Source organism: Harpegnathos saltator, unplaced genomic scaffold (genome assembly GCF_003227715.2).
Source record: "Harpegnathos saltator strain DR-91 unplaced genomic scaffold, Hsal_v8.6 scaffold293, whole genome shotgun sequence".
Lineage (NCBI taxonomy): Eukaryota > Metazoa > Arthropoda > Insecta > Hymenoptera > Formicidae > Harpegnathos > Harpegnathos saltator.
The window spans coordinates 40,249-67,682 of record NW_020230087.1 but is presented as its reverse complement, the minus strand read 5'-3'; the positions used below and the strand labels follow the sequence as shown (position 1 = coordinate 67,682).

Sequence of the window (27,434 nt, the reverse complement as noted above, 5' to 3'; positions counted from 1 at the left end):
AAGCAATCCAGCACGAAAACAAGCACCGTGTGCCGCTGGCTTTAATAATACAAATTTAGTTGAGATTCAAACCGCTTAGCAGAGATTCATATCTTGCATTGTTACATTGGTGCAACACCACTAGATGACAACGGGCGACCATTTATAATTTGCAAATATTCTGAAATATCGAGTTAGTAATCGATTAGTAATGGAAAACAATTGCTAGTTTGGCTGTTTTTCGATGAGAAGGAATATTAAATTATTGATCATTTGCTGTTTAGTGAACAATTTTTGGGAAGGTCGTAATTACATTAACTTACTATTGTCGAAGCTGACTTATTATATATCTATTATTTAAACAATAAGTTATATTCTCTCAGGATAGAGGATAATAAGCAGTATCAGTTGTGAAACTCCTGCGTCCTCGACATTGTTACCATACTTGATGATGACGTCAGGAAAGAGTTCGAATATACTCTTGTAGTAACCAACAGGTTCCAACAGGTTAGTTTAACTTACTTCTCTATGTTTCTCTATGTTTTTAACATGGTGTAACGTGGTGTAAGTAGCACTTTTGAAAATTTGTAATTCCATAGAGAGATACTAAAAGTTTCTAAACTTATAGAGTTTTTAAATTTTTTGATTCACAAGTCTTCTTTCTAGAATTTAAGTTCATCTTTATTCCAAGATATTTCTGCTCCAGTTATTTTCTTTTTTAACATATTAAGTTGTTATATTGAATTAATTGTCTTGTGTGATTGTAGGATTGACAAAACTAATTAGAGACATACTGATCTTTATAAAATACTAAGATGAATAGTCCAAATAGAAGTTACAAGTATGTCAAGCCCAAAGCTGACGGAAATCTAGTACCTGGATCTTTTTTGAATTCTAAAATATTTCCTAAAATGTCAATTGAAAGTACACATGTAGAACCTCAATCATTCACTGCAAATGTTTATATAAATCCAAATTTTAAGCTGCAGAAACCAACAATGCATATCAATCCAAAGATTCGTGCTAAGCCTTCGATACATGTTAACCCAAAAATGGTCCATGATATTGCAAGTTCAAATCAAAACTTACAAAGTAGTACACTGGGCACAATAAAAGCAAGTATCGGTAGTAACATTATGCAAGCAAATATTAAAAGATCTATATATGTCAACCCAACATTATTGAAAGGTTTATCCTCTTCTTCTGATTATAATTCTAATGAAGTACATAGAAGAGAGCAACCTGTTTGCTCAAAAATGCCTCTTAAAAATATGAGTGATCAAAAAGTTACTCCAAAGAAACTTGCTTCTGATTCTGATGTTGTGCTCCTGTCGCGCAGAAAGCTCGTTAGAGTAACTGGTACTGCAAATAATTTATTAGGAACTTCCACACTTCCATTATCCCAATGTAAGTTACGAGAATCTACAAACCTAACAGAAAAAAGATCCGGTACTATTGTGCAAAAAGTTGTAAAAGTTCCATCAGTAATGAGTAATATGTTGCAATGTACAAACTTGAGGCATACCAATGTACCAAAACTAAACATTAATAAATCTAAAGTGACCAAGTATAAGATAGATAGGACCGTATTAAATACACCGAAGATTAAGGGAAGTCAGAATTCTCTGAAAAGGAGAAAAATTACGTAAGTAAGGCTTGTAACGAAATTATTATATGGATTACAAGACATACAATCAACAAATATTTATGTTAAAGAAACAACACAGTAGGATTGGTTACCATCGGTGGCATTGTATACAAATCTTCCAAAAATAGATTAATCCGGAGAAGCTATTTATTGAAACGTGTGTATACCATCACACTATTCTAGACTTAATTTTAATATTGTTGTAAATGTATTATCTAATGTTCAATTCATAACTTTTTAATACGTATATATGCATATTGTATATGTACATGTCTATATAAATTTAGGAAAACGGTCGACGAATGGAAACGACGATAAACTCATTTCTACTAAAAAGTTACGCCCTAACAAGGAAATTCCAACACATTACACATTGGACACAAACACTCTCGGTGTGAAAACACGACGTGCTTCCAATATATCATCCAAAACTATTTATAAAAACACTATCAGGTAAATAAGATATTTGGACCGAATAGTATAATTGTTCGCAGTTGGTCATCATTGGAATTTCTATAAATTTCATAAACACACTAATTAGTTTTTCTGCCAGTAACAAAGTGAAGCAAAGAAGTCTACAAATTCTACGAAATAAAATGCGCAAGAATAATCAGCCTTGTTTGATCTTTCAACGATTTGGATATTGCCAAAACTACAAAAATGGAACATGCCCAAAACAACATGACAAGAAGCAAGTGTCAATCTGCAAGAAGTGAGTATATAATATTTGTAATTAGTAATTAAGTGAACGTGGCTTCGAAATATATAACTATTCTACAACTGAACATAAAAATTGTGCAAAAATTTTTGCTTCATAACGTAAGATTTAACTGAGACTTAATAATATGAAACTTAATATATCGTCGATCTGTAGATTTTTGCAGGGAAAGTGTCTCTTAGATAAATGCCCGTTATCGCACGACGTCGGTCCTGAAAAAATGCCTACATGCAAGTACTTCCTCGATGGTTGCTGTACAAGAGATGCCTGCCCGTATCTTCATGTTAAAGTGTCTTCGAACACTTCAATCTGCATAGACTTTTTACAGGGATACTGTGTCAAGGGAAATGAGGTAACACGTTTGCTTTATTTCATTCGAAGTCAGTAAAATTACGCTTTATCAAATCTTGATTATCATATGTTTTGTTAATGTGACCTTTGTTGTTTATGTGTTGCCTTTACAGACGTTACAAACGTATCGTTCATTGATTATATACCTTCTATGTAATTTATATTTACGTATTTTTAATATCAAAAATTCTTAATATAATTATATGTAATATTTTCGTATGTTTTTATTACTTTTTAATAAACATCGGTGTTGATATATCGATGATTTATTTCCTAATAGTGCCAGCGACGTCACGAATACCTGTGCCCTGAGTTCGATAAGAGAGGGATCTGTAGCAAAGGTGAGTACTGCGTTTATCCTCATAAATCACATACATCTAATGTCGAGGAAAACATTAAGTATTTGAGCAAAAAAATGCACGATGTGAAAAAGTATCAAGCTACACCCGTCGCGAAGGTCGATACCGAGACTTCGAATCTGGAATGTAGATTAAGGTATTACGAAACAACTGATAATTCCATCGATTCTCTCGAAAAGAAGAAAGAAAATATTTTAAGAAAACTGCAAATTATGAAAACTACTTTAAATAACGTCCCAACCGCCGATTCTACAAATCAGATGCAAAGTAACGAAACGAACGAGTCCTTGATCAAAGAAGACGAAAGTAAATCGATGACAAGTATTGCGAGTAATGCCAGTAAAAGACGGGCACCCATTGGCTTGTTACCCGCTTATATCCCCATTAATTAATGTCCGTATAATTTTAGAATATACGATTTGAACTAACTCAAGATAATAGGAAAGAGGTTAATGTAGTATTTTAACGGTAATTATACGTGTAATTATACGTCTGAATATTTTACTCTTCAACGATACTTTGTATAACTAACAATTTTTCATACTGATACTTTTAATGGGCAAAGTTAAAGACGAATATAAATATGAGTATACATAAATTAGATAGTTTGTTGGCCCATACAATGCTGATAAATAATTTTTTATCGGCGAAAGTGGGATGTCATCTGTGATAATTATTACACGATGTATTATGTTGAAATACTTCCAATTATCTGTCATATTACACAAGCATTTAATTATGATATTATATTATCATCAACTTTTGTTTTATTTAATTTTTTACCTAGAATGATTTACGAGAATATTGAACAAAATAATAATAACGTATCATATTTTGTAATATAATTATATAATCTGAATTCAATATTATCATTAAAAAATATTTTTAGCAATTTTTATACTTGTGTATTATGTATATTAATATGTATATTGTATAGTCGCATCTCCGATCTTTATTAATTTAAATTAGAAGTTACCTTTTTTCCCCCTTTCAAGATTTGGAAAACATAAATAAGATATATTTATTAATCATCTATGGGATTTTATTTTGTTAAAAGCCATTATCTGCTAGTCATCGTTTAGTTTGTCTGTTTTGATCATTGGATAAGCTAACAACATTGGTTGAAGGGTCTAATTGATTTGATTACCAAGATATGTGTAATTTTTACAAATTTTTTTCAATGTAAAAAAATATGTATATTCTTTCTTCTTTGGCATACACACAAATTTTAATATTGTATTACATCATTGTATCATGTACAAAAATCTAAAATTATATTTTATACAATGTTATATATACATAATACGTGTTATTTACACGTGATATTTACATATAAGATACGGTTGTACTTGACGTATATATATTTCAATAAATGTTTAAATAAATAAAAGTATCTTTATTTTTCTACACACACGCACTCTTCCGCTTGAAATTATGCATAATTATATACTAAAGAATTTTGTATGTAGTATATTTATTGAGGCACTGGACCAGAAATAAATACAAGGTATTTTTATTTGCAGAATTTAAGTATATATGTAATGTAATGTAATGTAACATATACATAATATGCTTACATACGCTTGAAAATAAAATGAATTAATATTTTAATAAATTAATACAGAATCATATAATACTGTTAACATTGAAGAGAGATTTGATAGAAGTAAAAGAAGTAAATGTTAAAATGACTAGAGATACTAAACCATGTATTTGTGAGAACTTATTTAGATAAAATGTCAGACATCCTGCAAAAAGAGAGAATCTTTCCGTTAAATCTTCAGTACAGACCACTTCTTTGACCAACTTGGTTTCTTAAAACACAAGATATCGGTACGTATAAAATTGATTGAAAACTCTGAAGATTAGTTTTTTTTTCTTTCTCTTCAATTATATATAAGAATCCAATTTGTTGAATGATTATAAGCTAATAAAATTGGACTATGTAGTAACAAAGATATATTCTTCTGATCAACAGATGCTGATACTGTTAACCATTGCTCAAGCCAACTTCTCATGCTTTCTGTAGACATATTTGTAGGATTTACACCTCTAAAGGATAATGCCTGAAAGATATATTAATAATGATTTAACACATTCGCATACATATTTTGTGTACTGTATATAAGACAAAATTTACCTAAGAGTTACAAAAAGAATCACAGTATTTTATACATTATTATAGTATTATTTAACAAAAAGTATATACCCATCGCATTGCATCATTAGACATTGCTTTAACTCCTCCTTCTCGTACTATGGCACGATCCATCCGCAATATTAGCATACCTCTCTCCATCAATCTTTTTCTCTTGAAAAGTCTCCAAGAACTCATACCATATATCGCTAATAATTCTTTCTGAAAAGTATTTTATAATGTCTTTGAGATAGACACATGTATTCAGATAATAGGAAGATAATGAAAACTGCAACTTGTTGGCTCACCATGTGTTTCCTCTTCAAAACATCTAGAGAATACGGCGGCCCGGAAAAGAGCACAGAGCAGGCTATGATATCGTTGGTTGTTGGATGCGTGCCACTACCCAAACAGGCTATAACATCTCGCCATTTTATCCTAAGTGTTTGATCGCCGATAGTCTTAAGTTCCGCCTGCATGCACCTGAACAATGGTCTGTTGTGCCTCAGTCTTCTCTTGTGATCGTGCAACATGAATTCGAGCTTCTGTTGCAGCGTCCAGAAATGGGACGTCAGCAGGTAGCGCGGGAAGTAAAGGACTAAGGGAAAAATAATGTAATTCGTAAACGGTATAGCCGACAGCAGAAACAACGGCGTCAGTTTTCTCAGGTCTCTCGGCATCATGTGCATCAACTGCAACTCCTTCCTCGTCAAGCTGTCTATGCCATTCGACCCTTGTTTCTTTATCGCGGAGACGAACCTTTTCAAGTCCGCGTATACGTCTCTGCTGCCGACGCTGAACACACGGTACACCTGCATCGTGCGCGGAAACTTCTGCTCCAGCGTGTGCTCATAGTTCTTGATGTAATCCATGTACCTGCCAAACCAATATCTTTTTAGATTAGCCACTCTACCAGTCTGCTTGTCCAACCCTTTCTCAGGCTTCATGAGACCCCGTTGCATCGACACGCTTTTCATCGGTCGTTCCATCACGTTCATACCCTTTCGCATGACCGTACTGTATATTGCTTTGTACATTTTCCAATTTTCCCCACCGTGACAGTGAACGATGAAACGTACAGAACACACTATCAACTGTTTGAAGACGTCTCTTCTTCCGTCTGATTTGAATCAGATTTCAATGATTTTTGACGGACACGACAAATAAACATGGTACATTCGATGTGTTCCAATGTGTTTTAATCTTACACATGGCCGATGCCTCGTGCTAATCACATTGACTCGATGTACATAAAGCCAGCGGCACACGGTGCTTGTTTTCGTGCTGGGTTGCTTGCTGGATGAAATTACTGCATTCTGATTGGTCGCATTTCCATCCATCTTCGGAAAAGTACCAATCAGAACGCAGTATTTTCATCCAGCAAGCAATCCAGCACGAAAACAAGCACCGTGTGCCGCTGGCTTAATAGAAGGCGGACAATCCCGGAATAGCTTTCACACTATAAAGCCCGTTCTACATTAGGCCTGGTCTGCAATAGATGTTGTAAGCTGTAAGCCGTAAGGCCTGGTCTACAATACGTGTCGTAAGTTGTAAGCCGTAAGAATTGGCGAATCACAGTCGATTTTTACAAAAATAATCGGCTATAATTGGTCAGTTCTTACGGCTTACAGCTTACAACACGTATTGTAGACCAGGCTTGAGAACTGACCAATTATAGCTGATTATTTTTGTAATAATCGGCTGTGATTCGCCAATTCTTACGGCTTACAACTTACGACACATATTGTAGACCAGGCCGTAGGCCTTAAGGCCCATCTACAATGGCTGCAAGAATAAGGTCGTAAGCGTAAGCAGTAAGAAATGGACCAACCATAATCGATTATTCTTATAATAATCGATTGTGGTTGGTCTATTTCTTACTTCTTACGCTTAGAACCTTAAGCGTCGTCTACAATGGCAGTAAGCAGTAAGAAGTAAGCGTGAACAGTAAGAAATGGACCAACTACAGTTGATTATTTTTGTCATAATCGACTGTGATTGGTTTATTTCTTACCGCTTACGCTTACTTCTTACTGCTTACTGCCATTGTAGACGACGCTTTATTCTTGCAGCCATTGTAGATGGGCCTTTATTCTTGCAGCCATTGTAGATGGGCCTTTAGTGTCATACGCTTTAAGGCCCAGTTCCACCGATCATATATTCGGTCTGTAATAGGAACTGGGGTCTGTAACTGTAATAGGAATACTTTAATACAAAAAATTTGTACTATGCATAAATTCATGTATCCAGGCATTCCTCTGTCGCCTAATGTTCTTTAAATTTGTATATTCTATTTTATTATGTAATATGTATATATGAATCCATAAAGCCTTATTATTCTTTAGAAATTGACTTGAAATTTTCTTAAATAAATTATGTTATAAATATTTGTACATCACATATTTTCATCAATTATTTGAGTAATCAATAGTTCTTAGAATAATTAATCGCCATGATTTATAAATATTTAATATATGATGCAGCAGAACAAATATTTGAAATGTTACTACGCTAAGGAATTGTGAGGCATTTATGGATTCATGTGTACATACAAGTAATAAAAATAAAAAAAAAATAAAAAAAAATAAAATAAATAAATAAAAAATAAAAAAAAATAAAATAAATAAAATATAAATAAAATATAAATATTATTTTAAGAGAGAAGTTCAATAAAGTTTAGGATATATTTATTATATAAATATATATATATATATGTATGTATGAATATTATGTATGATATATTAGAACATTCTTAAATTTTTTAATTATAAAAATATTAGAATATTATAAGAACTTTATAAAATAATCAGAACTTTAATAAACTTATTTAAATATAACTTCAATAAAATTCTGTAAACATTAGAATATACTTATTTGAAGAATTATATCTTGCGTTGTTGTGACATGCTGAAAAACAATTAACCTTGCTCTTTTTCTCTCTTTCTATCATTTTGGTAAAAGTCATACGCAAAAATATTGGTAAAAGTTGTACATGACAGCACCTAAAAATAAAATAAGTACAGAGTTACATCAACATAAAAGTTTAATTGTATTATAGGAGGTGATATATGAAAAGATCGAAATATACAAAGATAAAATATGTAATAATATACCTTGTATCAAATTCCACATATGACATTGTTCTAAAGGAATTTTTTCAGAATTTCGATCAATACCTTTAAAATTTATTTTTTTTGTTAAGCAGTTGTACAGCAATTTTTTCATTATATTCATTGTTGCTTTAGTTTCATCTACATCACTGCCATAACAACTGATATATGTTATCTGTAAAAATAAGAAGGCAAAAGTCTAGAAATAAGGAAAAATACAAATGACAAAAAGTAAAAGAAAAATGTATAACAAAGTTGCAATTAATTGTCACTATATATATTAAGCAACTAAATAATACGGAGGAAAATTATAAAACAAACAATTATAAAATGCAAAATAAGAAACACAAAAATATAAGTGGCAATTGAATAATTGTATAATCATAAAATCAGTACAATTTACCACATCAGACATATTTTCTTGATTCTTTAAATATTTTTCGAACATCCAGAAGTCAGTAACAGATTTTAGTGGTAAAGCTGGTAAATTATGTAATCTGATTGCTACTTTTCATGGGGCAAAAGAAAAGTCATCAATTTCATTTGATCAGCTACTGAAACGTCTGCTGAAGCTTGCTACTAATCTCGTCAATTTGAAGAGAAATATTGTCAAAATACATTTTGACATCTTTTATAGAATCTAGAAATATATTTTAAATAAAGAAAAAGTAGACAAACAAAATTAAAAAATATGTATAATAAACATAAATTTGCATAATAAACAAGTAGTAAAAAGTCATTTTCTTACCAAACCGTTTGTGTCGACAAAAATTTGTTTATTAGAGGATAGTCTTTTGGCATTTTTTGGTAGTCTTTTGGTATTTTGTGTTTTTCAAAAGAATTAATTCTAATCTTAGTGCATCTGGTGAATTTGAGTCTGCAAGAAATGAAAAGTAAAAATAGCTAAATGTAAAGTTAAGAAATTTATATAATAAACGTAAATATATAAGTATCGTTAAATATTTGTCGTTAAGAGTGGTACGGAATCGCATTTATTCATATTTGTCGACCGACGCTGTTAACGATACCGACAAAGCTCGAGAATTATCGAGCAACAAGAATCGCTCAACGTTACCGACCACTTGGTCACCACTGAAGATAAACGAAATCCAACAGGGTTCGATTCACAGTTGAAAGTAAAAAATGACTCCTATTTTCTTCAGGATGTCTGAGGGTAATGCAGGAGATCTGCAATTTTAATTTACAACATCGAAAACACACGAAGCCGCCTCATCGCACACTATTATCAATTCCTCGTCGATTTGTACGGTGTTGTGCGTCGATTTGGCCCTGGGCGTGATTCGTGCCTTTTCAAACGTGCCTCCCATAACCGGGAGGGGATCGCATCAACTCGCCTATTTACGCGACAGCTCGACGAGCACGAGCCGGAGATTGCTGTGAAAGCGAATTGTCAATGAGCCGACCATGACGGAATGGTATCAAACGAAGATTTCGCGTTTGTGCGAATTGAACAATGTCGAGGAAAAGAAGGACGTTCTGACGGACATCAAGATTAAATTCGGCAGTTTGAGTAATCGGGACGCCGAGCAGATAGCCCGGAGCTTGGACTACGGACCGCTCTATTCGCAACTAACCTCGAGTGACAGGTACGATGACAGGTGAATTTCCGGTGATTCTCGTTAATCATTCTCGTTGCACCAGGTTAATTACTTTCGAGTACACAATACATATATCATCCCTTTTATGTTTTATGTTACGTAAAACTGCAGAATTAGAACTGTGTGATGTGCCGCTTCCCAAATTTACTATTGAAAACAAACAGCATCTAGTAGCAACATTTTTTTTTTTTTTTTACAGAGAGGTCATAGAACAGATATGCGACGTTCTAACCATTTTGTTCAGCGTACTGGAACCCGGAGAGATTTATCAGAGATATTCAGTGGAATTCTCCACATTGTTGACCAATCCAAGTGCCAGCGTGAGATTACTCATGCTGCGTGAGTTTCAACGTACAGCTGTGCATCCGCAAAGGATATTCCAATTACTGGAGGACACCAATGTATTGATTTGTATTGTAAACAGAATCGGCGACAACGACTTGACGGTCGCTGAATGTGCGATGAATATAGTGAAGAAAATTGGTGCAGATCCAAATGGTTTGCATATTCTCTACAAGGGCGAACTTTTGCGAACGTTCGCCAAATTGCTGCAAAAAGATACCATCAACTTTCGTGTTTACGAAGTGATTGTGGATATAGCCAAGACATCCAGGGCAGCTTTGGAAATATCTGCTCAATTGGGTCTTTTAGACAGATTGATCGATGTACTGGACGACGAGGATGTGTTGCTTCAATTGAACGCCTTAGAGATACTAACGCAATTAGCCATATTCGAGGAAGGTCTCAGTTACCTGGAGCAGCGAGAGGTCTTGAGCAAGCTGGTTCAGAAGATTGCGCAGGCTAATGAGAGTTCCTTGTCGAATCTTCTGATCCCCGGTCTGATGAAGTTCTTTGGTAACGTCGCGCGACATTGGCCGAATGAGTTGTTCTCCATGTATCCAGTGATAATCTCTGCATTGTTCGAAGTGATCGACGGCGGAGATCAGACCCTGCTGGGTCCTGCATTGGATACATTGGGATTCGTGTCCGTGAGCGTCGAAGGTAAGTATGCGTTGCAAGCACTAGGAGACGCAATGGTCGGCGCTCTCAAGACGATCGGCGAGGTAGTGCAGAAAATGCCCACAGCCTTGAGGATTCGCGGCCTCAACAATCTCACCCTCATACTCGACGTTAAGAGAGCCGAGCAGGATAACAGAATTCTCTCCTTGACGAAACTGTGGTTCGATTCCCTGTGTGACGATTCGTTGGGTATGATCGTAGCGATATGCAGACAGCCGTTTGCCGATATCAGACAAGCCGGCTTGGAGGTGCTGGCGGTAATCAGCTCTCAAGTATGGGGGCAAGAGTACATATCGACTTATCCGGGTCTGGTAGAGTTTCTATTGGATAGAAGCGTCGAGACGTTTAAAGAATGCATAGACGCGAAGTACGACGTCGTGAAACGTTTGTCTCAGGCGGAGCAACATGTATTCGACGCGGACACTATGCAGAAGTTCAAGCAGTTTGTTAACGAAGGTCCATACTTTGTCGATATTAATAGGGAAATCGCGATTGAAGGTGCTTTGTAAGAGGGGAAGGAGCAATTTCTCGCATTATTACTCGATGTTGCTATAATATTGAAGATTATATAACGTGTAACATAATAATGTAACTACAGTCGCTGCAAGAGGCGGATTAGTATTATTTATTCCTTATCTCATTAAGAGATATACGTTGATCATCGTGGAAAAAGTTTTCACGCTTTCCTCACGATTCTTCCGCATTTATTGATAAGCGCATACTGAAGCTCTTGAAGATTTACTCTTCCCCTGGCGAAGAGACCCATTGACACAATTTGAATTCTGTTAAAATTATGTTGGAAATTCTATCAAAAGAGAAATAATTTATTTCACATCTTAACCGTACACATAGAGAAAAACTTGATGTCCGTGTTGACACAAGTGATTTCAGACAAATCAAACAGATACATGGTATTGATACAGCATATATATGTAGTGTTGCAGCATATTTGCGATGTTTTACCATTGGTTCGTAAATTTTTACAAAAAACTTATACATATATCTATATATAGATTACATTTTACATATTGTATGTATATGTATGTGTGTGTGTGTATGTATATATATATATATATATATATACATATATATATGTGTGTGTGTGTGTGGGTGTGTGTGTGTATATATATGTATATATATACATGTGTATATATATATATATATGATATGTAAACATAAAGTTGTATAAATAACCGAGCATTCGGTGTGCGTCAAATGTTTAATCTAATATCTATTGTATACGTTTCCGCTTCTTCGGTGAGAGAATCTTCAGCATACTGACTACCGGTGCTTCAAAGGAGATTGATATTACGAAGGACAATACGTAAGACAGCACTAATTGTCCCAGGAATGTTATCAACTGAAAAAGAGGAGAAATAAAGCGTTTTGCGACAATCTCTCTTTCTCTCTTTACTACATGTTATAATTGCCTCGTTTCTCAAATCTCTTCCACACTCAACTCACCATTAAATCCTTCCCCAGGTGAAACGGAGAATCCAGGTTCATAGCAGTTAGACGTATGACAAGCGGATGAACCAAATAAGCGCAATAAGTCACTCTGCTGAATGGATACAATAGCGGCTCCGACAATATCTTATTTACATATCCTGAAAGAAGCATTTGGGCGACTCGGTTGTTGGTTCATCAGCGACTTGTTTAGTTTATGCGCATCGCGTAGAATCTCCCTCTTTCTCTCTCACCTCCATAACCGGTGCTGCATGCTATCACGATCCAGGCCAAGCCCAACGCCCACGCGCTATGACTTAACGAGGAGTAAGCAGCAGCTGTAGCCGGTGTAAGTTCCGCCTCGTACAAACCGTAGAGTAAGCTCAGGAGACATGCAGAAGACAGGAGCCATCCCACGACGACGGTGGTCTAGAAATGGCGGTATGAAAAATCGCTGTTCCTTAGGACTAACCCGTACCCAAGAGAATTATCCGCCGGACAACGTGAATGTACGAAAGACATCTGTACGAGGACTTTCGTCGCTCGGTCTCGGTTACGTACCTTGGACATTTTCACTTTGCAGTCAATCTTGAAGAGGAAGTAACCGACGGACATCCCGATCAGATAGGGGCCCAACCTTGTCCACGGCTTGTCGTAGATCTTGTCAAAGAGGGCCAACGGATCGTCCGAGCTCGGCATGTGATTGTTAACTAAGGCGATGTAGCCGGTGGTTGCCCACGAGCTCACCAATAGACTGACCAGCGCGAAAGCCGCGATCTTGAAATGATTTGTAGCAAGCACCAGTATAACACCACCCACAATGTAGAACTGCGTGTCGTCCGCTACGTACCAGCTCCAAAGCATACACTGTAAAACGACGTGAATGTGTGAGATCGCGGTTTTGTCCATGATATAGAAGGAGACATTTTGACTCGTCAGTTAGAGTCGACAAGACAAAACCCACCATTTGCTCAACGGGAAACCAGGTGTTGATGTAGAGCAGATTCCTCCACCAGTAATTGGGACAATTGTAATGATCCGGAGTGGGAGGCTCAAAGACGGAATTTGCATGGAAATATTTCATCGAGATCTCGACCACGCCCAATACGAACATGTACGGTGCGGTGAGTCTGCTGAATCTGTATAAAAGAAGCCCGATGAACTTGAGGGTGCCCGCGGCGAAGCCACGAGTGCCCTGTGTGAGCCTCTTCAGGTCCCCTTTGGCGTTGGTACGAAAGTACAGGAAGCTCACGAGCAAACCGCCCATGAAGAAGAATGTGTCGACGCTGAACGCACCGTTCGTGATGGTCTGGAAGAGAAATCTCTTCTCCACGACCCTGCGGTACTCCATGTTATCGGAATACTTGAAAACGACTATGCACGTATGGCCGAGTATCACCCAAGCCATCGATATCGCTCTGAGTCCATGTATGGTGCTGATGGTGTCTCCACCCACATTACGGTCGCAGATGGTCCTCAGGTTCGCGCGAACAGAAAACGAAAGCAGAAGTTCCTGGCAGACATCTGCGAAAGTGAAGTCAGTCGCATAGCTATTCTTCTATTTTTGAACGAGGTAATACTTTTATTCGATGCTTAGCGAACAAGACAACAAAATTCGACGTACTAAGCTGATGCTCCTCTTTGTTGGACGGCTGCAAGCCATTCTCGTGAACGTTGTTATTATTAATCGGCTGCACACCGTTGGTGTTAGAATCTGCCACTGGAACAGGAAGGTAGACCGTACCTTGAAAAGCTACGGAATATAACAATGAGTCACACTACGTCTGATACCGTCCTCGTCTTGTAATAGTCTGTGAAGTGGTGGTCGCTCTCTGTTTTATCGCTGTGCTTTCGCGTTACGCTAATTGTGTCTCACGGCTGCAACATTTCTCTTGTTTTAGATTTACAAGGAGAAGGACAGATTGGTATCCATCGATACAGCGAGCTATCCGCGTGATTTTATTTGCAAAGCGATTATTTATACTCTACTGAAACGCATCGCGCCTTTTGTCGTTTAATTCGTAGTTTCATAATTGATAACCGCGGATGTCTCAAATTCACGATCAAATTCATCTTCTCTTCGAGAGAATCTAGTTTCTACAAGTTTTCTGACAAGATTCGCAGCTTTATTTCAAATGAGTCATTGATCGATATTCGATACTAACGTTCGATATACCGACAGTCGATATTTGCTCTGTAAGAGAATCGACTTTGTATTTTAAGTTTTTCGTTAGCCGTTGGATGTGACTCCCGTAACAACGAAATTTCGTATTATTTTTTGCAGTTGGAACAGCGTTCGCGATGTATTCTATGATTATATGATTTACCCATCAACTTAAACGAAACAGCTTTGAGGTAGAAGTTTTAGAAATGTCTGGAGCCACGCATTGAGAGAGAGAGAGAGAGAGAGGGGGGGGGGAAGAGAAACTTTGTACTTTAAAAATGGAGTTCTCTTTACTGGCTTGACATCTCGGTGTCTCACCCTGTCTCAAGATAATTACGAGTGAAGAAGTAATCGAGGATCTCTCGAGCATGGACATGGTGAGTCCTTTTACCGTTTAACACTTTCTGGTTGCCGTTGGTAAGTTGATCGAGCTTTCCGTGCTTCTCCAGATCGTAGATGACGTTGTTCCTGTGGATCAGCTTCCTCGTTAGATAATAATCGTACGCCGTGCCGATGATCATCAATATCAGGACAACCGCACTGACACCGCTGAAACACATCGGTCTTTAGCCTTTTGGCTCGCTCACGATCGACGGCGAACCGGTTTCACGTCTCTTCCGCAAACTCACAACAGGATCCAGAAGACCGGGTCCGTGTACATGTCGTATAAGTTATGCTGATCTCGGACCTTTTCAATCGTCGAACGCTTTTCCACAAAATCACTCGCGGCGAGCTTACCGATCACGGCGACGTCGGAGGCGTTGCACGAGAACGGCAAACAAACCCCCAGGTGGATCACTCTCGTCTGAGGAAAGTGGCGTTGAGAAATGGCGCAAAAGACGGTATGTCAATGACTAATTACTTATCGACATCGATGCTGTACTCACTGACGTGTATCGGGATGCGTTTAAAGAAAGTCGCATCATGTAGAAGCCTAGACGATAGGGCGGTCTGTCGTCGAAGGACGATGTTTCCAACAAATTGGCGCCGCTAACGCCGCCAACTCTGTTGATCTTTTTGCGCGGTTCCGTGTTGAACTCGCGCACCTCCTCCATGGACGACTCGAGCGGGATCTTATTCGAATTTTTTCGAGAGTAATCCTGTCCGATGTAGCTGCACTCAGTGGCCGAGCCCGTGAAGTACGAATTGCCCCAGAAGAATCCATTGGTGAATCTGCCCGACGCGTCGTCCACTGACAAAACAGCAAGACATTTCTAGATCATTATTATTAAGTGATGTCATGTTGATTTTCCATTAATTCAGAGCAACGCTTGCTCGTACTGTAATCGATCGATAACGAGCCAGTGCAATGCCGCTCTTACGAGCCGTACCTTTATTGCATCACATTAGCTTGTGAAAAGTAAGAGCGTGTCGCGGCCTGCAGAACGCCTTTTAAGAGATGAAAACGCACGCCGAGAGACACTTTCATCGAAGAGCCGCCGCGACGATCAAGCCGGAAGCAACGGTCAGCAGCCGTCGTGAATGCGGCGAAAGTATTTCTATTCAAAGTAGGTCAACGACTCTAACTCATGAGAGAGTGAAAACAAGGATCGGCTGCCCCCGAGTCGCGAGCGATTCGTCTTAGAGATTTTCGATATTTGGAACTGGTTCCACCTTGTCGCGCGACATACGCTCCCCCCCCCCTCTCTCTCTCTCTCTCTCTCTCTCTCTCTCTCTCTCTCTCTCTCTCTTCATCTCTCTAATTGAAATTTCGTGAAATTCTCATCTCTCAACTACGACGTTTTCATCTCTCTGTTGAAAAGAATTTATGCATAAAAGAGAATACATTTGCAAATATTTTTATAATTCGCGTGATATAAGTGTGCGTATGACTCAGTTGAAAGATTCTTCTCACCTCGTTTCCACGAGACGACTGAAACTTTCTGAAATTTCATCACGCGACTCTCCTGATCTTTCTCCGTATTTTGCGTGATGGTTCTCAAGTCCCGTCGATTTTTGCAGCTTCCAAATTTATAGCAACTTTTTCCTCATGGTGGTATAGTGGTCAAGTGGAAAATCAGATCGTTAGGATATAATTATCTGTTATACACAATCCCGGATCCCTTTTCTGGCCGAGTCGATCGGCCAGAAGTCAACCGGCGGCGCAGGCTCTTATCTAACGCGCAATTAACGTAATCTACGCTTAAATATCGAGATACGATAATTTCCGTCCGATTAAATAACCTGCATAATTACCGCGCACGCGACAGAGCATCTGGCACGCGAGCCGCGTTTTTCTCGCAAATAATACATAATAATACGTGTAATCTCGTTATCGCGGTCAACGTAACAACGCGATACCGTTTTAGATGACGAGATGGCTTCGCCAGCGAAACATCGGGGTGCCGCGGCGCGGCGGGACGCGAACTGAGACTTTCTATTCGGGAAGTAAAAGACATTATCTAATCGCCAGCATGACGGAGGATTTACGAGGCTACGTTACACAGGCTGTGGCTCGATCGCCAACTCGTTACGTCATTTGCGGCTGCATGCTTGCGGATTGCGACCGACGTCTTTCGGACTAAAAAAGAGTTTAATTCCACAGTGCTTGATGCTTTTAGCCACACTTTGCGACTGTAGGCTCGTAGATCCCGCCCCGTGATTTAAAAAATACAGTACACATTAACATACTGTTTGCGATCGAGTATCATCAGGATCTTTGCAGCGTCTTTATTTGTTCTTGTTTGAGATGCCGTGTGGAAGTCGACTTTCTCACTCGCGTCGCTTCGATTCGCTTACCTTGGTATTCCGTCGTACATCAAATGGCATGGCATGGCGTAAATAACATCATTAAATTACTCATTTTTTGCTAATTTGTCATTGATTGATTGTCACGATTAAGGAGACATTCTATCAAGGACAAAACCTACAGTTCTTTTATTGAGTTTCTTCGCTTTGTAGAGTTCTTCGCTTTGTGAAGATAAGCGGAAGCTAAATACGACCGTATTGCAGAAACAGATTATGTTGGTGTTAAAGACGCAGCGATTGTATAATCATTATAACTGTTAGCGATATGAGATCATAAATGTCGAGGTGTCGAGGTGCGGTGAAGTATTTAGCAGCATCGTGCGTAACACACGTAAGGAAAGAAATGTAGGATGCATTCGCATTTCAAACCTTTAATCGTTAATTCTGGATGATTGTGGATATGTAGCGCGCGATTAGAAGACTATATTCAAGCACTGGTCGTTATTTTTCATTCATAAAGGTAGCGTCGGGCAAGTCGGTAAAAGTAGAAGCGATCGCGAAAGATTCGGCGTCTCTTTCGTCACGAAGCACTTTCGAAAGTCTCTTTGGCGATGTTTGCTGATCTATGCGCGACATACGCTTGGGACAGCCGTTGGATAAGAATGACAATGAATTTTGAGTCGTGAGTCAGTTACATCGCGATGTTCCAAAGTCAAGTTCAGAGAGACTCGACACGTAATTTCGTTTCCACACAAGATGTAAATGTGCGATGCAACACGCACAATCCCATTAAAACTTGATTTTGCATTCTGTTCATTTATTTGGCGTATGTTAAAAAAATTGCAATCTTGGTAATCTGTTTTCTTTTTTTTTTTTTCTTACAATCTACACGTCGTATATCGATGTTATTTATGCGATATTTATGCATTTACGGATATTATATTAGTTTTGAACGCGCTCGCGAAAGAAAAAAAGAACATGTGTTACAGACGAGCTGGGGTTCCCTTAGATTTCTAAACGAGTGTTGCAAGTTATAAATACGTGTAACCGGTTTGTAACGAAAGGATCACATCTATCGCTCGCTTTAATACGTTCACTGTCGAGGTTCTTGTGCCAATTAAAGTTCATGGGCTGTGGTTGCAACATTGCGCTGTAAGATATTGTTATTTGGATACGAGGCCATTTTTTCACTACAGCACGCGGAAACGCTAACTGCGTGATCTCGGTAACTAGTTAAAGCATGTCAAAACATCTATCCGGATAACACGTTTATGGTTTTTGCAATCAGTTTTTTTTTTAATGTTAAATAATTATCATTTTATAGACTCCGCGTATACGGAGACACGAGTTCTCGAGCGCCCATGCGACATTTACTTCCCCGATTATATTCTGCCAAGAATTTCTCTCCTTAATTATTCGACGCGGCGGAGTTTATCGCCAAAGTTACGACGGATTTCATTCGTTTGGATATTTGGAAGAAAAAGTCCAGGCAGGAAATGCCGCATTTACGTTGACGCCCATCGACGGTATTGAAGGCTGAAAAAGAAAGCGATCCTGCGAAGAAGGTAATGCTGTTGCAACCTGTCGCGCCTCTTATGCAGTCTCGTTTCCTTAGAAGAAATCGATTCGAGTGCATAGAAGCTGTTTCGTTCGCTTCGTTAGAGATAGAGCTCGCTTCGTTTCGCGACATTAACGATTGACAACGTCGAACGGACGAGGGAACTATGTACGCAAAATGTATTCTCAACCAAGAGAGTATCCATGCGCCGAGTACTCGTTTCGTTCAGTTTGATGAGATGCAAGCAATTGCACGCTTTACCGCATATTTTTAACCGCCGCAAAATAATAAACTACCGTTACATGTTGATCTACGTAGCGTGTCGGAGAAAGTGATGCAGAAAGAGAAAGGCGGTCTCGTACTCGACCGAAGTTGATGTTGCAATATCCGTCTGGCATTGGCTTGCTTTTTCAAATTAAGCGAGAGGTTGCACGGTCGATTCACGAAGTGAATGCCCTTGAATATTGAATCTGCCGATATAGTACTATTTCAGCCGATATGTTCTAACAACGTTTATTCAATTTATAATCTCCACGGAGAACTATATCTCGATACGGAGAACATCTCCATCAAAATCTGTATTCATCTGTATCAATCTGACGTTTCACTATTTTAAACCTCTCTCAACTTTCTCACACACAGATGCGTCCTGCCCTAAGAAACACGTTGTATGATCAGTTGGATATTATTATAGACGTTTCAATTGCTACGGGTTTTTTTCATTCGGAATTTCAATTAAAATTGCTTTCACCTAGAAAAATCGGACAAATTTACGCGCTTGTACGTCCTTCGCTAACACACACATATAGTCGCGACATAGATACAAATGACCTTGATAAAAATATAACTGAAACAGGGATTGAAGAACTTCTGGACGGGCACTCACCCTTGACCCTCAGTTTGTTTGATTGATTGATCTTGAAACTCGACCAAGATAAATCGCGTATAATCCATAAAGGCGAGAAAGAGTTTTACAGCCCACCCGTGATTGACACGGATTATCTCAATGACAATCCTCGCTAAAAGGTGAGCTGACTTTCTTTTTTCTGACACGCACGAAAATGCGATAACCTCGATACACGAAAGTGAAACGCATCCCGTTTCTAATGCAGCGCCTCAGCTGTCATTTATGGTTGCGCTATTGCAACAATAGATTGGCACGTACCGAAGAAGCGAATCCATAATTGGTGGCTAGTGAAACGGCCATCGCAATGATTGTAACTTTCTTTTTACTTGACAATTGGGCAACATGCATAGATTTCATTTAAGCAAGTTTCGTTCGCGATGGACACGCCTCTCCAACTCCGTGTATGTACACGAAGAAAAAGAAGAACATTTGGAGCCAAATTCGACTGTGGAAACCAGAAATTTTGTTTTCTTCGATCAAAATGCATTTTCATTCATCTGTTCGTTCATTGTCAATATGATTCACAGGCTCTTTTCCTCCTTGTAGACCGATGTGACGAATATTTTATATCGGACGTGCGTATCGTGGTTTTGAGTACGATTCGCGCGTATTCAAGGTCGCATACTCTGTCGAATAGCGGAGAATTTATTGACGCTCCGACGCTAATGTTAATTTAAGCAAGTGCAACGACGGACATATATTCGGCCTACGGTAAACTTGTAAAATACTACGTTATGAGCCGAGGCGCGGCTCAAGTGCGAGCAAGCAGTTTTTCTAGTTTTTGGCTCGTTGTCGACTTAATTCGTGGTATGAGGCATACTTTCTATTCCGTCTTTCTCTTTGGCTAATTAGCAGCTGAAACCACACGCGGAATTGTCACTCTGCTGGAAAATTAAGGTACCAGGCGGAAACCTTGTGCGTTCTTTTTTTTTTTTCATACTGAAAGAGTCGGCGAGTTGCAAAAGAGTAGAGTCTCTGATAGTCTCCGTACGTTAATACGGTATTAATCAGTATTGTTTAGTATTAATCGGTATTGTGTCAGAGAAATATCTATCGTGACACCGTCGAGTAATTTCGACAACGTAACAAAATAATTTTTGATTAATATTCTAACGTCGTCTTTCTAAATGACAATATGTCTGAATTATAATTGCAAATTATTTCCATACAGTCAGTGAGCGAATGGCACAACTGAGGTCATAGTAACAGAGATCTCGAAGTTACTACTAATCACTCTCTAATGTCACGCTCGCCACACACTCACTTTTAATGTAATCACTTTCGTTTTATGAACGATGCATATCCGAAAGTCGGTTGACACGACGGCTGTACACGACAGTCGTGTTTAATAACGCTTCATATCACGTCCAACATTGGCACTTTAGCAGCTAATTTCGCTTTTCGCTGTCACTTCACTCCAGTTGTGGCTCGTCAAGTAACTCGCGCTGTGACATAAGATTGTAACGCGTAAACGAATTATTTTACCGGCGTTGAAGATACTCGCGTATGCCGGAACGAAAATAGCGATGGGATTCTCGCGTGTGAGAACCGCTTGAAAATGCAACACTGTGGAAAAATTAAATTTCCCCGACTGCCTTTAGCTCCAATTGCGCAAACGCAGAATCAATTGAGCGTAACTTCAACGGTGACGATTGAAAGGCGAGAGAGAAAAAGTGCAATCTCAGCTATAACGGAGCAAGGATAACGTTTGTTTCACATAATTTCATGATATCGATGCGCTAATCGTCTAATCTGATGTAATCGTAACACATGCATCGTTAAAGAATGCAAATCATTGCATGCAGCAAATCGCGTACGAGTACTCGTGCGTAACTCGAGCAGCGACGATACGCACTAATATTACCGGCCGATGAATCGTCGATGGTACGTATAACAAAAGCGTGATTCCGCAAAAGCGAAAGCTCGCGATTTTATCCCCGATCCTCTGCCACGTAATCGTCTTCCGCGCGGTGCGAATATTATAATTTCAGTAATGCTCCCGTCAATTTGGTCTCGCTGGCTTTCTAATTTTAATCTGAAGTCCTCGTCGTTCTTCGCTCGCGGCAAGGAAAACAAATTGTCGCGTGTAAATGTAATAACAATGTCGTCGGGACAAAATATGAAATAGAAATTGAGGATAAGTGACAAGTTAACAAGTGCGTATACACGCGTGAAGTGTGCATTACATGCGCGTATATTATGCGTATCACGCCGTGCATAATTTTCTCACGTGTTCGACAAAGTCGCTCGGAGGAATCCTTTACATAACTTTGACAGATCGTGTCCTATGATTGAACCTATGTTTTCCAAGGGCGCGAAAGAATGAGAGATGATCGGGAGGCCCGAACAATGAGATCATGTAGCTTTTTTCGCGCTCCATCCTGAGTTTTATTGTTCCTTAATGAAGCCACTTGATTGGCGGCTTATGAATTGCAACTTAGGTATGCGAATAATGGACGTCGCAATCAAAATTCACAATAATAGATGTTCTTCAATGGGCATCAGTTTCTTTCAGAGCGTAAATTTTTCATCTCTCACGTCGTCGAGATGAAAACACAACTGTTTGCTTCTTACTTATTTATGAGAAACTTTCGTGTTTTAAATAATGTCCGCTTCGAGCGGGAGGACCAGGTCAAACCGCGAGCGACTCACGCTGTGCTCTTCCGCCTGACTTTTGCTCCCGTCGAGATGAAAGTTTCGCCGAAGATGCTGTTTCAGCGCACTTTGACTGGTGACGGTAGAAACTAGGAAACGGTATTTCCTGGACGAAACTGGGAAACCGACGAAACCGGATGGAGTACGTGAGAGAATCGCGCACGTACTCCCAAGAGCAAATCGGCGCGTCGCGACGTGCGAGATGAATAGTCGCTTTTGAATGTCACATAACGATAACGTCTCGGACTTTCCTTCGGTACAGAGTAAGAGCAGGCACCTTTCACCTCTACTTGCGCTCGGAGCCCGCGAAATTTGCGAACACCGCAACGGCGATGCACGTCGCACGGAGGGTGAAAGTGGCCGCGCGCCGCCGGCCGTTAAGATTTACGTGGACGTCGTTAAGGTGAACGTGGACGTTGAGGTGTTTTCCCGCCTGGAAAGGACCTCGAGAGCTCGCGCATTGTTTTACGAGCGCGACGATTGTCGACGAGAGAAGAGAAAAGGGAGCGTCGAGCTCTCCCATCCGGAGGGTAATGAAGCCCCCGAACGAGAAAAGTGCCACGCGGAGAGCGAGAAACGCGCACGTTTATTTTTGCGAGGCGCCCAGTGACGCGATTTTACGATCGCTTCTTCTAAATTACCAGTAGGCGATAATGAGAAAAACATGTTTCTGGTAAACCCTGACCCACTTGAGCCACGCGAAACTTCGGCCCGAATCGGGCAGGTGCGTCGAACTTCCAGACGGGTTCCTGTAGGCGAAACTCTCGCGGAGAAAGAAAGGAGCGCGCTGTTACGTTGGAATATTTCAGCTACACTCGGACGCGTCGAATGTATCGCTCGAAGATGTGTGTGTGTGTGTGTGTGTGTGTGTGTATGCGATTTTACTTTCAGCGTTTTCACGCGTACACAAACTTTTATCTTATCGTACATTACGTGACGTGTAACGTGATTAACGATACGATCGATGTGAAAGCACGCCCACGCGATTATGCAATACGTGCTCCTCGGCCGCGCGAACTATCTCTTGTTTGGCCGATAACACCGGCTTGTGTTAGCAGGTGTTTGTCTTACAGAGATACAAAACTTGCACGTACCCGTGCGATCACTTTGATTCGGTAGTTCAGCAGGTGCATGACAGAAACGCCAACAACACTCTCGATATTTCTTGCCGAGACACGTATGTATGCATCTTTTACGGAGCGCGAAATCGCTACACAATCACTACGTGATTGAACCTAATTTTTACGCTGGATCAAGAGGACAGACATAAAAATCACTCGTGCACCACCTGTCTTATCTTTCGGTGGATCGAGCTGAAGTGAGAAGAGAATTCAGCGTGAAGACAAAAGTCGAGCCGCCGCGCCGGTGTCTTCCTGTTTACCCAATGGGTGCGTTTCGCACCCCGAGAAACACGCGTGCATCATGCGTGCACAATGCGTTCGCTTAGCGGCCGTGCGAAAAGTGATATTGACCGAGGAAAGCGAAGCCTCTCGGAGCGTTGAAAGAAGGACAGCGTGGCTGTTCCTCGCGGCGTTGTCGCGGCCGATAACGACGCGCTCTTTGTGTCGCTAAAAGTGAAACTTCCCGCCGACGAAAGTAGGCAAACCGCGGGGAACCGGAAAGCGAACATTCGTGTTCGTAGCGAGTCCGATCGCTTGCTCCGATCTATGGACATCCTGTTCCTTTTTTTTTTCCACTTCTTCTTCGTGACGAGCGTCTGCGATCTCCGTTGCGGAATAACGCCGACAAGTTGTCCTCGAATTCCCGATGTTAATTTTAATGGCAAACACCACGTCGGATTCGGAGAAGACCTTCGCTCGGGGGAAGTTGCGGGACGACCATCGTACAACGAAAGTCGGGCTCTTTAATAAGGCAATCGTCCAGGTCGGAATGAAATCATCGTTAAGGGCGACGGGGTTAAGCCCAGAGTCCTAGCCTCGTCGAAGAATCCGTCGCAGAAGCGACGACGAATTTCTCAATCTTTTTACACGCGAATCTCACACTCGTGACGCAATCGATCGGATCGAAGGGATCGTCCGGGTGTAACTCGTATCTCGCCGAGTGCATTTTGCACGATTACTCGCGGGGCGTAATATCGTAGAAAGTTGCATCGGGGAGAAAGTCCCGGTCTGCATAGGAAGTTACATACGGCGCGTATGAAATAGTTCGATATAAAGAAGAAAGCGTTGAAAATCGTGATCTAATCGGCTCGAAAAATCGAAATATCTATACGCAACGGCGAACGTAATTAATTACGTAATTGATTATATCAAACTCTCTAGTGATACACTTGCGGCGCAAAAGGAGAGAAACATTACGGTTGCATAATCGGTGCGCGCCGATCTTATCGATTACTTATCGGTTAAATGACAGGTCCTCCTCTATGGTCGTTTTGTCTCGTAACGTAATCCTTCCCGTTAGATTACTCTGACGAAGTCGGAGGAAGATATAAAAAAGTCGCGTAACCACACATCGAAAAGTCTTGCATACAGTCACGTACACAGTGATCAGAAGGCTATTCTGTTTTTAATCAGGCAACTCGGCGACCTTGCTTTCCTTTGCTCTCATTTATATCGCCTGAAATGAAAATATAATCGAGAAGTTGTGCAATTTGTAGAGTGCGATCGAGCAGCATATGAATATTTATTGCATATTACAACGGATATAGAACTTGACGCACAAAGATCCCGGACGCTCGCGGTCGCAGTAGAAAAGACCGGCTATGGTCGTACTTAGCGAGCGAGTTTTGCGAGGGAGACGCTGAAACGAGGCAGACAAGCGAGCAAAGTTTAATTGAGCTTGCTCGGCGAAGAATTGGCACGCCAATTTGTGATAAATTTGAAGACGAGATAATATATAACAGGGAAGCGTCGCGATGTCTCGGGACTCACCTTTAAGAGCCCACAGTTGCCGCTTCTTCAGAGCCTCGACGTACGTCGTGATGTCCTTGCCACATTGTGCACCGACTACATGCTTACCCTCGGCCCAGTTCCTTACTAAATTACGCGCACTGAAAATATCCAGCATGTCCGACAGGCTAGTCCAGTTTTTCTCGGTGACATTGTTGATCGCCGGTAGACTTCTGACACGGAGATTTGACTCCTCCACGGCACCGTTCGGTACGTCAGTCGACACTTCCTCGGCGAGGATCGCGGCAGAGAGCACAAACAGAGCGACGAACGGTGCTCTGAATCGCATCGTGCCGCCCCGCCGCATACTCATCTCACAAGTGTTCTCACAGAAAGGACTTACGACTTACGTCCGTACGAAGCACCTGCGAGTAGCGAGGAAGACTGCCTCACTGCTCGTGCATGCACATCATCGAAAGTCCGCACGAAAGTCCGCAGGAGTCAGGACCGATCGCGATTCTTCCTCTCGTGTCGCGGTCTCGATCTTTGCGCCGGCTGCTAATCGGCTGCTCACCGATTACTCGCGATGTCGGACGGCACCGTTTGGACAATTCTCCAGCGAGCGGTGTATCGATTCTCTGTCAAGAATCTCGTGGCATTGTCAGAAGAAGCATCCCATGATCCCCTTGACTCGAAGCGTCGAACTCGTGAGTTTGATCACTTGAACGACTGGACGATCCCGTTTCTCCCGACTCGTCGAAATGATCGCGTGAAATTTGGTCACCGATTACGAATCACCGAAAGGATCGTCAATGAATCTTCCTCGTAACGCGGCTGCCTCAAGCTCATAGTTTCTTCGAGACGCGTTGTTGTTGCCGTCCTTGCATCTGCTCGCTCAGAAGAGTAAGGAAAACAGAGGGAGGGAGAGAGAGAGAGAGAGAGAGAGAGAGAGAGAGAGAGAGAGAAGATAGGGTAGAGAGAATATCGGAGGATGGTCTTCGTAAGAACGTCTTCGGTTGAACCCTTCTTTCCCGCTGGATGACCACGGATCAACTGTATCGTACCGGTAGGCTGTAGCTCGGCCGATGCTCGGTTTTGAAATGTCTCGCAGTACCACAATGAAGGGTGGTGGGGCGGAGTATGGAGTGAAAACTGAAATCCCTCAGATCGGCGACGAGCGGCGTGAGGTAATGTGAATTTGTCGTAACGTGTACTCGTGCACGTACTAATGCTCAGTCAGAGATGTTTTTTCATTTTTTCTACTTTTTTCCCGAGCGCGACTGGTCACCTCCGCACACAATCCGATTCCATTTGATGGGATTGTATACGAAGGAAAGGTAAGCATGATAAAAGCCTGCTGCTGCTGAGTATGCAAATTTCTGCCGGCACAATCGCCGACCTAATCGAGTTTGTCGAGAATACCGCACTGTCGTTGAAATTATACGACGAAGAGGAGAATATTTGTCGTGAAGATTCTGAAGGATTTTGCTCAGATTGTCACCAGACAGACGTGAGAGAAGAAGCGATATGCTTTCGTGTCGAGTTAAAAAAAAAGAGAATTTTTCAAACCCTCGTTTTCGAGTCGAAGGAAATGAATTGTGCTCGAGTATAAAATGCACAATCGTACGCACGCGTGATTGTGTGTGTGTGTGTGTGTGTGTGTGTGTGTAGAAATTCATGAAATGGAACGTCATCGTTATCGCAGTTAAGCGCAAGTGCATATTACACAACTGCAATTCCAGTCTCGCATAATGTGTAGGAGAAATGGCCGGCTTTCTTTCTTTGCTTCGAATAACGTGTTTGAGAACCAGTATTGAGCATTCTATCACTGAAATCACGAAACAGAAAACTTGACAAGTACAAAAGGCGTGATACCTCGGTCAATGGATTAGCCTGATTGCGAGTTCAGTTGAGGGATGAAAATTCCGTTGCTTCAACAAAGAAACATTGCTGTCGCGCCAGCTTGGGCAACGTGGCGCAATATTCTATTATGCTGTATTATTCTCAGTCGAGAAGAAACTCGGTCGTATCGTGAAGTACGCGCCGATTCGATGATCCATCATGTACATGTTCGTTGATTATACAGAAACGCAACTTCATATACACTTACATACTGCTTCTCGCCAATTATTTTAACACACCCGACGAATCGACCGCGAAATCACTTGCGCATCCGTCCGCGCGCCGAATTAGTTACCTGCAGCAGGATGCGGTGCGAGTCGGTGC

At 40.6% G+C, this 27,434-nt stretch overlaps 4 protein-coding genes across 8 annotated transcripts; 2 read left to right on the top strand and 2 right to left on the bottom strand.

Annotated features, from left to right (window-relative positions):
- The first annotated feature begins 112 nt into the window (after positions 1-112).
- Positions 113-3,885, top strand: ZC3H3 (zinc finger CCCH domain-containing protein 3). 3 transcript variants are annotated; one of them, XM_011156979.3, is made up of 8 exons: positions 113-281; positions 363-486; positions 747-1,624; positions 1,696-1,784; positions 1,915-2,080; positions 2,169-2,339; positions 2,502-2,697; positions 2,977-3,885. In XM_011156979.3, exons 3-8 carry the CDS (start codon positions 795-797, stop codon positions 3,445-3,447), a joined length of 1,923 nt encoding a protein of 640 aa, XP_011155281.1. In that variant the 5' UTR covers positions 113-281; positions 363-486; positions 747-794; the 3' UTR covers positions 3,448-3,885. The 3 variants fall into 3 exon arrangements, with proteins under 3 accessions (XP_011155281.1, XP_011155283.1, XP_011155282.1); XM_011156981.3 differs by having other exon boundaries at positions 115-486; positions 2,181-2,339; XM_011156980.3 differs by lacking the exons at positions 113-281; positions 363-486 and adding an exon at positions 504-543.
- Positions 3,886-4,459: 574 nt separating this feature from the next.
- LOC105192690 (LETM1 domain-containing protein 1) lies at positions 4,460-6,446 on the bottom strand. Its single transcript, XM_011156977.3, has 3 exons — positions 5,501-6,446; positions 5,265-5,414; positions 4,460-5,121 (listed from the first exon to the last, which is right to left on the bottom strand). Exons 1-3 carry the CDS (start codon positions 6,227-6,229, stop codon positions 4,942-4,944), a joined length of 1,059 nt encoding a protein of 352 aa, XP_011155279.1. The 5' UTR covers positions 6,230-6,446; the 3' UTR covers positions 4,460-4,941.
- A 3,261-nt stretch (positions 6,447-9,707) lies between these two features.
- Positions 9,708-11,969, top strand: LOC105192689 (26S proteasome non-ATPase regulatory subunit 5). The gene is made up of 2 exons (XM_011156976.3): positions 9,708-9,909; positions 10,121-11,969. The coding sequence occupies exons 1-2, from the start codon at positions 9,728-9,730 to the stop codon at positions 11,448-11,450; spliced, it is 1,512 nt and encodes a 503-aa protein (XP_011155278.1). The 5' UTR covers positions 9,708-9,727; the 3' UTR covers positions 11,451-11,969.
- A 71-nt stretch (positions 11,970-12,040) lies between these two features.
- Positions 12,041-26,512, bottom strand: LOC105192688 (nose resistant to fluoxetine protein 6). 3 transcript variants are annotated; one of them, XM_011156973.3, is made up of 10 exons: positions 25,251-26,512; positions 15,439-15,743; positions 15,181-15,356; positions 14,943-15,100; positions 14,012-14,140; positions 13,352-13,911; positions 12,949-13,254; positions 12,642-12,816; positions 12,406-12,548; positions 12,041-12,301 (listed from the first exon to the last, which is right to left on the bottom strand). In XM_011156973.3, exons 1-10 carry the CDS (start codon positions 25,579-25,581, stop codon positions 12,173-12,175), a joined length of 2,412 nt encoding a protein of 803 aa, XP_011155275.1. In that variant the 5' UTR covers positions 25,582-26,512; the 3' UTR covers positions 12,041-12,172. The 3 variants fall into 3 exon arrangements, with proteins under 3 accessions (XP_011155275.1, XP_011155276.1, XP_011155277.1); XM_011156974.3 differs by having other exon boundaries at positions 14,012-14,107; positions 25,251-26,511; XM_011156975.3 differs by lacking the exon at positions 25,251-26,512 and adding an exon at positions 16,407-19,395.
- Between the last annotated feature and the right edge of the window lie 922 nt (positions 26,513-27,434).

Bases quoted from the DNA above. Each gene is read 5' to 3' on its own strand.
- LOC105192688 (XM_011156973.3), bottom strand. From the start codon at position 25,581: ATGAGTATGCGGCGGGGCGGCACGATGCGATTCAGAGCACCGTTCGTC. The intron at 14,141-14,942 runs GTAAAAGGACTC...TATATTCCGTAG, and splicing joins CAACCAGAAAGTGTTAAACG to CTTTTCAAGGTACGGTCTAC. The intron at 12,549-12,641 runs GTGAGAGAGAAA...TGCTTCTTTCAG, and splicing joins ATGCAGCACCGGTTATGGAG to GATATGTAAATAAGATATTG.
- LOC105192690 (XM_011156977.3), bottom strand. From the start codon at position 6,229: ATGTACAAAGCAATATACAGTACGGTCATGCGAAAGGGTATGAACGTG. The intron at 5,415-5,500 runs GTGAGCCAACAA...AATACTTTTCAG, and splicing joins TTTTGAAGAGGAAACACATG to AAAGAATTATTAGCGATATA. The intron at 5,122-5,264 runs GTATATACTTTT...TATATCTTTCAG, and splicing joins CTAATGATGCAATGCGATGG to GCATTATCCTTTAGAGGTGT.
- LOC105192689 (XM_011156976.3), top strand. From the start codon at position 9,728: ATGACGGAATGGTATCAAACGAAGATTTCGCGTTTGTGCGAATTGAAC. The intron at 9,910-10,120 runs GTACGATGACAG...TTTTTTTTACAG, and splicing joins CAACTAACCTCGAGTGACAG to AGAGGTCATAGAACAGATAT.
- ZC3H3 (XM_011156979.3), top strand. From the start codon at position 795: ATGAATAGTCCAAATAGAAGTTACAAGTATGTCAAGCCCAAAGCTGAC. The intron at 1,785-1,914 runs GTGTGTATACCA...ATATAAATTTAG, and splicing joins GAGAAGCTATTTATTGAAAC to GAAAACGGTCGACGAATGGA. The intron at 2,698-2,976 runs GTAACACGTTTG...ATTTCCTAATAG, and splicing joins ACTGTGTCAAGGGAAATGAG to TGCCAGCGACGTCACGAATA.